The 12096-nt window shown below is 42.1% G+C and overlaps 1 protein-coding gene across 1 annotated transcript in view; it reads right to left on the reverse strand.

The window, feature by feature from the left end:
- The window catches only part of LOC120977993 (vascular endothelial growth factor receptor kdr-like), a 207603-nt gene that overhangs the window by 17966 nt on the left and 177541 nt on the right, over positions 1-12096 (reverse strand). The window contains exons 22-23 of the mRNA XM_040406207.1: positions 10473-10570; positions 2161-2283 (exon numbers count right to left, since the gene is read on the reverse strand). Coding sequence (XP_040262141.1) covers positions 2161-2283; positions 10473-10570 — 221 coding nt within the window. The remainder of the gene's footprint in view (positions 1-2160; positions 2284-10472; positions 10571-12096) is intronic.

A 12096-nucleotide genomic window follows, 5' to 3' on the forward strand; every position in this document is an offset into this window, starting at 1 on the left:
GTGTAATACTGGCTTTATACACACAATGCTATCAATCACTGATAACCCCCACTCTCTCCTGTACTAATAGCTGTTCACAGAAAAAACTATCTGCTCAGCTTCATCTGCTCTATAACAAGGTGCTGTCATATTGTATTGTATTTTTTGATGATTGGCCCTCTTTAAAGGCTATTCACAACTTTGGTGGAATTTTTTTTTATTATTATTGCATTGTACTCATTTTGAGCTAAAAATATTTTTTTTCAGTTGGTCTTTATTAAAACTATTGAGCGGTTTTCCCTGCACAGCTTTGAGTTTCTCTAGTAGCTGGTTCTGAATTTTCTCTCTGCTCCGTCAGGCAGGGAGCTGACAGGCTCTTTATCTCTGACCTTATGAACACTCATTATAGCTCAGTTCTTATCTTACTGATAACAATGCGGCTTAAATAAGTGTTTATGACCTTTTAGTAATTTACAGATAAGGGTCATTAGATGACTGGCACAAAGTGAAAGTGACGGTACCATTCACACAGCTAGAAAAACAGTTATGTATGTTTCCAACTAGGCAAATGTAAGGACTTTACAATTCACTTACTTTATCTCCAGTTGCTGGTTTTCACTGGGGGTCACATGACCTGTGATGTCAGCTTCTCTCCCTGCTCTGATGATGTTTCGTGCACAAGCATGAGGGAGCTGATCTGTGTCTGTACACGAGAGGTCACTGTGCTGGCCAAGCCCCCCTGCACTGGCCGAGCTGCTGTCTGCTCTCTCCCTGGATTCTTAACCCCTTCAGCAGCACAGACTCAGGTCTGAAAGCTTTACTGAGTAGCTGCAGGCAGTTAGGAGACAAATGCTGGGCACAGGAGGTGACAGACTAGAGGAGTTCTGCAGAACACTGCACAAAAACAGGTAGGGAGAAGATCCTGTGTGTATCAGCAGTGTCATTGTACAGCTGGGACTTGTAGTCCTACACATACAACATGCTGCTGAGTCTCCCAGCAGTCAGACATGTAACTCATTGCAGCACTTGTATTCACTCCCTTTGCAGAGAAGGGGGAGGGGCAGAGATTGTTGTTATTGCAGGTAAACAAAGGGCCAGAAGAGAACCAGGGAAATTATGAAATGTATATTTTTTGCCTAAAACTTGTTTAGCTTAGTTATATATTGCTGCCCATCAGATTTACAGTGCTATAAAAAAAAATCATAACTCGGACAACCCCTTTAATAAAGACCAATTGAAAAGATGTTTTTTATCCCCAAATAAGTAAAATACAATCATAAAAAAATTACCTACATATCTGCGACTTTTCCGGGCTCACACCAGTTCAAAAATTGTGGGCTGGGAAGGGGACGGGCCTGTAGGTGTGTCTCATTCACCATTTTCTACGCTGTTTTAGGCATAGAATATGGTCTCAATGTAAGACAGGTAGGAATTTGTCTTACATTTAGAAATGGCACTGGATGCACCGAAGTTATGTAGAGTCCAGCAACTCTTCATAACTCTGGTGGATCCACCGCCAGCTATGGGACTTTATTAAGACCTGCGTTCAAGTAACTCATGGGGATTTTTATTGTGGATTTGGTGTGGAAACGCACAGAAATCCGTGTGGAAATTCTATTCCATAACCCGCACCTGAGTGCAGGTACTCTAAAACAGTCAAATAGGTAAATTTGGAAGCCTAGCTTATCAACTGCTTGATGCCAATTTTATGGACAAATCCTGCCTGCCTCCTTAATACTTTGTATAATAATTGTAATAAAGCGCCCGGAAAGAAAAAAATAATATATGAAACTGCTGAAATTCTATCCTATGAAGGCTTAGATAAAGGCCAACTAGATTGTCAACTACTTTATTCAGTGGTAGACAAAAACACCTGGACCTGATAGCTATTCTTCCATCAGTTTGACTATATGAAATGGAACCCAATTAAATAGGTCTCTGGGTTGTTAACCTACATCTTTTATACATAAGCAAAGCCGTAACTGAAAACTTCTGGACACCAATACAAAATCTGTAACTAACCCCCAACTCACACAATATACAGTACAGCACTGGTCTCTTTATGTAAGACAGATGGATGTTTTGGCTTCAGAGATTGGATTCAGAGACCTCTTTACACCCTGTAGTTTGCCCCTGTACACAAGATATAAGCAGTACAGACCCTGGCAGTGTAGTACTTACATCTCCTTTGCGCACATAATCTGGATCTTTGTATATATCACGGGCTAGGCCAAAATCACAGATCTTCACCACATTATTTTCAGACAATAGGATGTTCCTGGCTGCCAAATCACGATGAATACACTATAAAGCAGAGAAAAATATGTCTGAAATCCACAGGATATGACATTAACAATATACACACATTCCAATCTTTCAAAGAATAGATCTCCAGTCCATTCAAATCAAAGCGTACTATTCTCAAAGGGTTTACACAAACGGAGTCCAAAAAACTAAAAATTCTTCTCCATTGTCTTAAGTCGTAAAAAGGCAAAGACATGTATGTGTAAAGAGGAAGCTCAGAAAGTTCTTGGTCAGCAGTCGCCATTGTGATCACTGACACAGGAATGTGATGATCTCTATAGGCTACAGTAACTGCAGAAACTATGAACACTATAACAAATATCAGATTCTGTCAGGTGGACATCATATCGTGATGACCGTGTCAGTATGGTCCCCAGAGAGTTCTGTCTCTTTTTTAGGTCCTCTGACTTGGCATGTGTATGTATCTTGTTATGGATTTTCTTCTTCCGTTATCCTTTTTAACATACAGTATTTATTTTGCTTCTCATAACTAAGCCCAGGCAAGCTTGAGGAGAACCATGGTGGCTCAGTTGTAAGCACTGGGGTCCTAGGTTCGAAACTGACCAAGGACAACATCTGCATGGAGTTTGCATGTACTTCCTGTGTTTGCGTGGGTTTCCTCCAGGTACTCTGGTTTCCTCCCACGCTCCAAAGACATTATGGAACTTAGATTGTGAGCCCCACAGGGGACAGCGTCATGTTAATGTCTGTATAGCGCTGTGGAATATGTCAGCGCTATATAAGTGCATAAAATAAATAACCTTACTAACATTGACAATATATTAATAATACACAATTAGTCCTTAAACTGGGTTGCTGGGATTACAAAAATGGGTCTTTAAATTAAATAGCCACAGTTGTAACTTTAGAATATATTCTCATTACAGTTTTTGCTTTTCTCAGTACTAACTTTGTACTCCTTGCAAATTGGTACACTACTAGCATTTTTTTTTTTTACCAGGACTGGACACATTAGGTCGGGGGTGCACAACAGGTCACAGCCAGAGGGGCACTTGTGGCCTGTGATGCCATTCTGTGTGGCTATAATTATCTTGACACAGAAATGTGTCCAAATGTTTGCGTGTGGCTGCTCACATGTAGTTATCAAGTCAGAGAGAAGAGGAGTGGAGCACAGCTCAAGAGCAGGGATGGGCTAATGGTGCACTGTGTAGTCATGTCTAGGTCCTCCATATATCAGACAAATGGAGTCCCTGTACTGTTTGACATTACTGAAAATCGTATATGAGTTAGAAGTGGCTGTCTAAGCATCCGGATCTATAAATTGTATTTTATTGGAGTTGCCACAACACCCATAATCTACAGTGGAAAGGACAACATGTATGCATGATCTCCTCCTCTATGGAGCACTGACTAGAGGAGGAGAAGGGAACTCCATTTCCCCCTATAGATTAGAGTTTTGGAAGTGAACCAGCACCTCTTAAACATTTATGGCACATACTTTAAAGGCGAGTTTACATTGCACGATGTACAGATGACTGTCAAGAAGGAAGCATTCTTTCCAGACAGTCAGCTGCTCATTTCCATGCAACAATCTCCTTCACAGTATGAGGATGAGGGATTGCTATTGCATATAGAAAAAAAAATTGGGGGCAGCAGATCTTTGTTTAGACAGTACGATCTGCTGCCCAGAAACGATGATTGATGTGCTTGCACGAATGACAGGATCAACCCATGAACAAGTGTTTAGCTTGTTCATTGGGTGATCAGCGGCACATTTAGATGAGCAGATTGTTGGGAACGAGTGTTCGCAGTAATGGTCTATTCTAATAATTTGCCTGAAAATCGGACAGTATAAATCAGGGATGCTCAACCTGCGGCCCTTCAGCTTTTGTAAAACTGGAGGGCCGCAGGTTCAGCATGCCTGGTCTAAATCCACCTTAAATTTTACATCATTGCAACACTTGGGTGTGGTTTTATATAACAATGTGGCCCTGGACCAGGACAGGTTGTTCACCCCTGTATGTTTGAGTACACAATTTTTATTCTAAGAATCCCAACTGGAATATATATATACACTGCTCAAAATAATAAAGGGAACACTTAAACAACACAATGTAACTCCAAGTCAATCACACTTCTGTGAAATCAAACTGTCCACCTAGGAAACAACACTGAGTGACAATCAATTTCACATGCTGTTGTGCAAATGGGATAGACAACAGGTGGAAATTATAGGCAATTAGCAAGACACCCCCAATAAAGGAGTGGTTCTGCAGGTGGGAACCACAGACCACTTCTCAGTTCCTATGCTTCCTGGCTGATGTTTTGGTCACTTTTGAATGCTGGCGGTGCTTTCACTCTAGTGGTAGCATGAGACGGAGTCTACAACCCACACAAGTGGCTCAGGTAGTGCAGCTTATCCAGGATGGCACATCAATGCGAGCTGTGGCAAGAAGGTTTGCTGTGTCTGTCAGCGTAGTGTCCAGAGCATGGAGGCGCTACCAGGAGACAGGCCAGTACATCAGGAGACGTGGAGGAGGCCGTAGGAGGGCAACAACCCAGCAGCAGGACCGCTACCTCCGCCTTTGTGCAAGGAGGAACAGGAGGAGCACTGCCAGAGCCCTGCAAAATGACCTCCAGCAGGCCACAAATGTGCATGTGTCTGCTCAAACGGTCAGAAACAGACTCCATGAGGGTGATATGAGGGCCCGACGTCCACAGGTGGGGCTTGTGCTTACACAAGCCTGAGGGAGTCCTTGGCATTTGCCAGAGAACACCAAGATTGGCAAATTCGCCACTGGCGCCCTGTGCTCTTCACAGATGAAAGCAGGTTCACACTGAGCACATGTGACAGACGTGACAGAGTGGAGAACGTTCTGCTGCCTGCAACATCCTCCAGCATGACCGGTTTGGCATTGGGTCAGTAATGGTGTGGGGTGGCATTTCTTTGGAGGTCCGCACAGCCCTCCATGTGCTCGCCAGAGGTAGCCTGACTGCCATTAGGTATCGAGATAAGATCCTCAGACCCCTTGTGAGACCATATGCTGGTGCAGTTGGCCCTGGGTTCCTCCTAATGCAAGACAATGCTAGACCTCATGTGGCTGGAGTGTGTCAGCAGTTCCTGCAAGACGAAGGCATTGATGCTATGGACTGGCCCGCCCGTTCCCCAGACTTGAATCTAATTGAGCACATCTGGGACATCATGTCTCGCTCTATCCACCAACGTCACGTTGCACCACAGACTGTCCAGGAGTTGGCAGATGCTTTAGTCCAGGTCTGGGAGGAGATCCCTCAGGAGACCGTCCGCCACCTCATCAGGAGCATGCACAGGCGTTGTAGGGAGGTCATACAGGCACGTGGAGGCCACACACACTACTGAGCCTCATTTTGACTTGTTTTAAGGACATTACATCAAAGTTGGATCAGCCTCTAGTGTGTTTTTCCACTTTAATTTTGAGTGTGACTCCAAATCCAGACCTCCACGGGTTGAAAAATTTGATTTCCATTTTTTTTTTTTGTGTGATTTTGTTGTCAGCACATTCAACTATGTAAAGAACAAAGTATTTCAGAAGAATATTTAATTAACTCAGATCTAGGATGTGTTATTTTTGTGTTCCTTTTATTTTTTTGAGCAGTGTATATATATATATATATATATATACATATACTCACCTAAAGAATTATTAGGAACACCATACTAATACAGTGTTGGACCCCCTTTTGCCTTCAGAACTGCCTTAATTCTACGTGGCATTGATTCAACAAGGTGCTGATAGCATTCTTTAGAAATGTTGGCCCATATTGATAGGATAGCATCTTGCAGTTGATGGAGATTTGAGGGATGCACATCCAGGGCATGAAGCTCCCGTTCCACCACATCCCAAAGATGCTCTATTGGGTTGAGATCTGGTGACTGTGGGGGCCATTTTAGTACAGTGAACTCATTGTCATGTTCAAGAAACCAATTTGAAATGATTCGAGCTTTGTGACATGGTGCATTATCCTGCTGGAAGTAGCCATCAGAGGATGGGTACATGGTGGTCATGAAGGGATGGACATGGTCAGAAACAATGCTCAGGTAGCCCGTGGCATTTAAACGATGCCCAATTGGCACTAAGGGGCCTAAAGTGTGCCCAGAAAACATCCCCCACACCATTACACCACCACCACCAGCCTGCACAGTGGTAACAAGGCATGATGGATACATGTTCTCATTCTGTTTACGCCAAATTCGGACTCTACCATTTGAATGTCTCAACAGAAATCGAGACTCATCAGACCAGGCAACATTTTTCCAGTCTTCAACAGTCCAATTTTGGTGAACTTGTGCAAATTGTAGCCTCTTTTTCCTATTTGTAGTGGAGATGAGTGGTACCCGGTGGGGTCTTCTGCTGTTGTAGCCCATCCGCCTCAAGGTTGTGCGTGTTGTGGCTTCACAAATGCTTTGCTGCATACCTCGGTTGTAACGAGTGGTTATTTCAGTCAACGTTGCTCTTCTATCAGCTTGAATCAGTCGGCCCATTCTCCTCTGACCTTTAGCATCCACAAGGCATTTTTGCCCACAGGACTGCCGCATACTGGATGTTTTTCCCTTTTCACACCATTCTTTGTAAACCCTAGAAATGGTTGTGCGTGAAAATCCCAGTAACTGAGCAGATTGTGAAATAGTCAGACCGGCCCGTCTGGCACCAACAACCATGCCACGCTCAAAATTGCTTAAATCACCTTTCTTTCCCATTCTGACATTCAGTTTGGAGTTCAGGAGATTGTCTTGACCAGGACCACTGCCATGTGATTGGTTGACTAGATAATTACATTAATGAGAAATAGAACAGGTGTTCCTAATAATTCTTTAGGTGAGTGTATATAAATATATATATATATATATATATATATATATATTATCTTTATTACTGTTTTCACAGTTTTTATTATTTGTAATTTTTCTTTTCTGTCAAATTGTTGCTTTGCACACTAAGGCCTCATGCACACGACCGTTCTGTGCATCCGCGGCCGTTGTTCCGTTTTCCGTTTTTTTTCGCGGACCCATTGACTTTCAATGGGTCCAGGGAAAAATCTGAAAATGCACCGTTTGGCTTCCGCGTCCGTGATCCGTTTTTCCAGTCCGTGAAAAAAATATGACCTGTCCTATTTTTTTCACGGACAACGGTTCACGGACCCATTCAAGTCAATGGGTCCGTGAAAAATCACGGATGCACACAAGATAGTCATCTGCGTCCGTGATCCGTGTCCGTGATCCGTTTTGTGGACCGCAAAAAAAAACGGTTGTGTGCATGAGGCCTAACACTGGACACATTAGGTAGTTCAAAACAACACAGCCCAAATGCAATTAACTAGCTCACCAATATATCCTCGAATGTTAAGCACGATCCCAGCTCCACAAGAGTATCAAAGATCTTCTTCCAGCACTCATCTTTATTCCAACATAGTTAAAAACAAGAAAAGTACAAAAAGTCCCAGCAGGTGCTTACGTGTTTTGGGACACACAGCCTGCCCAAAACACAGAAGAATCTGCTCTGACTTTTTGTACTTTTGATTTTATTAAGATGAATGTGGAGGAAGATCTTTGATACTCTCGTGAATTACACATTAGGTAGACATTCTGAAGAGAAATCAAAGGTACACCAAGGGGTGCCATAGAAAGCATTTAATAGCAATATCTAGACACAAGAGCTTTTAAAAAAAATATATACCCATTCAAAATTTATGATATACATGATCTCCTAAGCTTTAATTATGGGACAACCCCTTTCAAATGGGTTTATAATGGTGAAAATGTATCACAAGTTAATTTTTTTATAATAGCATCTGAAAAATGAGATCTGGAATCTAAATGGCCTCTATAGGCAACTTCTCTGCTTTCTCCTTGCATCAGTTATGATAAATCTCACGTTTTCTTTTTACTTAATAACTGTTTGCATTAATAGTGTAGAGTTTTAATATTCAAAAAAATACACTAGTTGAAAATGAAAAAAGAACACTTGGAAAAATGAATGTGATTAAACTGAGACAAAGTATAAACTGCTAGTGGTGCTTGGTCAATGATAACACAACCAAGTTGGGACACCCTTTATTTTGGGTTCTGCAGCAGGGTATACCGTATCTTGAAGCAGGATCACATTAATACAGGGTGGCAATTCCCTTTCCTGCTATGCAGACTGCCATTTTGTCATGGTAACAGTCATACAGATGCTGGTTGTCACAGCAGCGGCTTGTGCCTGACACTGCTCCGTTCACCGTTCCCGGCAGCCTGGACCTCCCTGCCTCTGTCTCCCTCTTCCCAGTGGCCCAGACACGGAGCTTTCTCTGTCCCTCCATGTACTCTGCAGCCTACTTACTGGCTAGGCCACTAAAACCTCTGCCAGTAGGGCTCCCAGGCTCCCTCAAGATCTTAAAGGGCCAATGTGTACACATCCAAATCTTCCCTAGCCAAGGCTGGCAACCTTGGAGTGCTTAAGGCACTTTCCCCTGTGGGAAGGTGGCTGAGAAGAGGGGTTTATAGTCTGCTAGCTCCTGCAAAGGTGTGCTATTTATCATTGTCTGCCCGTGTAGTGACCTCTGCCTGTTTAGTAGAGTCTAACCCTCCACTGCCTGACCTGACCTCCATGTTGACCCTTTTATAGCTGCCCTGACCTCAGCCCATTTACTCTATAGCATGTTTTCTGCCTGCCCTGACTTTGACTTGTCCTTGACCACAATTTTGCCTGAACCCTTGGTGCTCTGTACCTTATCTCTGACCCCTGTTGGGCAGCTGTCAATCACACAGAGACTACTCCAGTAGGTAGCAGCTGGATGGTTCCCCGAACCAAAGTCTAGATTCCTATACAGTGGTTAAAATGTGAAAACCAGGGAATGCCCTTATCAGTGGTCCTAAGTCAAATCTGTTGGTTGACACAGTAGTTACACCCACTGCTATAACACTTAATATCCTCCTTTGGTATGTCATTCCAAGTGCTTACAACTTTGGACCCGTAGTTCAGCCTAGGTGGTTGTTGGCTGCTGCACATGGGAGATGCATCATCCCATTCAGTCTCAAATATTCTTGTTGAGGGAGAAATTTGGCAATCAAGCTAGCCAGGGGATCTGCTGGATACCCTGAAGAGCATGCAGTGTTTGGGCAGGTGTTGTCTTGTTTGAACACCAAATCTGCTAACTGAGTCAAAAAAGGCAGTAGAACTGGTTCCATAATGTCATGGACATCCCAAAGGGTGGTCATTGTTTCCATCCAGACAAAAAAGGCCATGGTAGCTAATACCCTCCCACATCATAACTCCTGGTGTTGCTAATTTGTGTCTTCACAATGCTCTCCAGCCCTTCTGCGAACTCTAATGTGGTCATTACTAGTACCAAAGCAGAACCTGTTTTCATTATTGAACACTATTGTTTGCTCTTGATATGCCCTTCTGCAGAACCTAAAATAAAGGGTGCCCCTCCATCGTTGTGTGATCATTGATCAAGCACCACTAGCAGTTTCTTCTTTGTCAATCTCAGCTCAATCACATTAAGTTTTCCAGGTGTTCTTTTTTTTTATTTTCCGGAGCTGTATATGACAATTAGCGAGGAATTGTCATGGATTGCAAAATGTGGATTTATGAGTGTTTGCTCTTAGTATAACCCCGCTGCAAAACCTAAAATAAAGGGTGCCCCACCATCATTGTGTGATCATTGATCACTAAAATAAAGGGTGCCCCACCATCGTTGTGTGATCATTGATCAAGCACCACTAGCAGTTTCTTCTTTGTCAATCTCAGCTCAATCACATTAAGTTTTCCAGTGTGTTCTTTTTTTTTTTCCAGAGCTGTATATGACAATTAGCGAGGAATTGCCATGGATTGTAAAATGTGGATTTATGAGTGTTTTTATTTATTAATGTGATGTTTGTTTTGTGCTAGTGATTGATTTATGGATTAAAAATGTTTGTCTGTTGTCTTCTATATAGCTGTTTTCGTCCCTTCATTTAAACAATGTGCATTGCTAAATAAACACAAAACATTTGGGCTTTTGCAACATGAAATGGAATTCTGACAAAATGTGGTTGAAAAAAAAAATGAAATGTTTGGTTAAATTTTCCATTTACTAAATAATATGTGCCGGCATAAACAAGATGAAGTACAGCCTAACTGGTGGTGAGGGAAAATGCATTAGCTTGCAGATTGGCCTGAAAGTGAAGGTTATGTGGTAGGCTAGCTCAGTTCTGGAATTCTTACTTTTCTCGAGGCCAGGAACTCCATGCCCTTTGCCACCTGGAAGCTGTAACAAATCAGATCTTCCATTGTTAGCTGTCTCTTGCTCACATCTTCAGGATCTGAAAAATAACATATTTTGTTGAATGTATACATTTGAATCACTTCTAAAGAATAGTGAGAGCAGTTCTGCACACATCTTTACACAAGGGTTTCTAGCAGCACTACAGTTTCCCAGCCAATGTCTTTCCTTAACATTTCTTTTCGAAATAATTGTTTCCTGCAATTAGTTTTTTTTTTGTGGGATATAAAGTTCAGCAGACAAGGCTTGGCTTTGCTGATACAACATGGCTGGCACTGATAAAAGTACATGACTACCCCCTTTCAGCACACATGAAAAGCTCTGATTAGTTGACCCTTGAAGTTGACACACGTTCATTGCTAAGACTTGTCAGGCAGGCATCTGCTTGGCATGTGACTACCACATTTTGTATAGTTCAAAGCAAATCGCAACTCCATTGTTTTTTACTGAACAAGCAGGGGTGACCTTATATATACACCAAAAGGAGGTCTAATAAAAAAGAAGTGATAAAGAACAGAATAGCAGGGGAATATATTTTAGGCTCAGAGACTGGCGTGTGACGAACATGTCACCACTGTGTGTATTTATTCCAGTAAATGAGTCACTAAAAGACATCACAAAAACCACAAGGCTTCCATTAACAAACTGGCTGACAACATCAGCTGCTAATTGTATTTTTTGTATTTTTTGTGTGAACTGAACAGAAAGAACAGAATAATACACAGAATTGACTGTAGCGCAGTACTATCGTTTAAACATTCTATTGTGTGTGCTGGTAAGCTTTTATCAATTATTTCCAGTTGCTTATATAGCGCCAACATTCCTTAGTACGGTACAGATATTATCATCACTCACATCAGAACCTTTTTTCCAATAGGGCTCAGAACCCAAATTCCCTTTCTCAAACATATATACTGGGGCCAATTTTTTATAGGGAGCTAAAGATCATCACTATACTTTATATTTTGAAGGAAATCAGAGTACCTACTAAACCTACTAAAACATGAGAAGACTATGTCCTTGGTCAGATTCCAACTCAGGATTCTAGTGCTGCAAGGCAACGGTGCTAAGGCTGCAAAGCTAGGTGCTTGTAATCTGTATGGATATAGGCAGGACCTTGATGCCCAAGAAAGGGGTTTCAGAAGATGGCTGAGAGGACTCATACAGTAGGAGCCAAAATCATTATGTGCCGTTAAATTTGGTGCCCTTTTTGTTGATGCATGCACCCTGTGACAGAATTCTTCCCAAAAACTGAGTATTGATCGGCATTATGAAAATGTCAATCTTAAAAAGCCAGGCAGTGACTTAATTATTTATTGAGGTATGGTGACAGATATGCATACAGCAAATATAATCTTATTGCAAAATGTACTCTAGACACTGCCAACAACAGCATGATTATTCCCAGCAATATGGTGTGTCTCATATGTATTCTGCAAAGTCATCGATAGCAGAATCGTACGTGTTGCTGTTGACAGAACCTTAGCTTACTTGGCAGTTGTTGAGTTTCCCTCATTATCTTAATAATAACATATTTGTTGCTTAGATCAGGGGCATAGGTAGGTC

The sequence above is a fragment of the Bufo bufo genome, chromosome 8 (assembly GCF_905171765.1).
Source record: "Bufo bufo chromosome 8, aBufBuf1.1, whole genome shotgun sequence".
Classification (NCBI taxonomy): domain Eukaryota; kingdom Metazoa; phylum Chordata; class Amphibia; order Anura; family Bufonidae; genus Bufo; species Bufo bufo.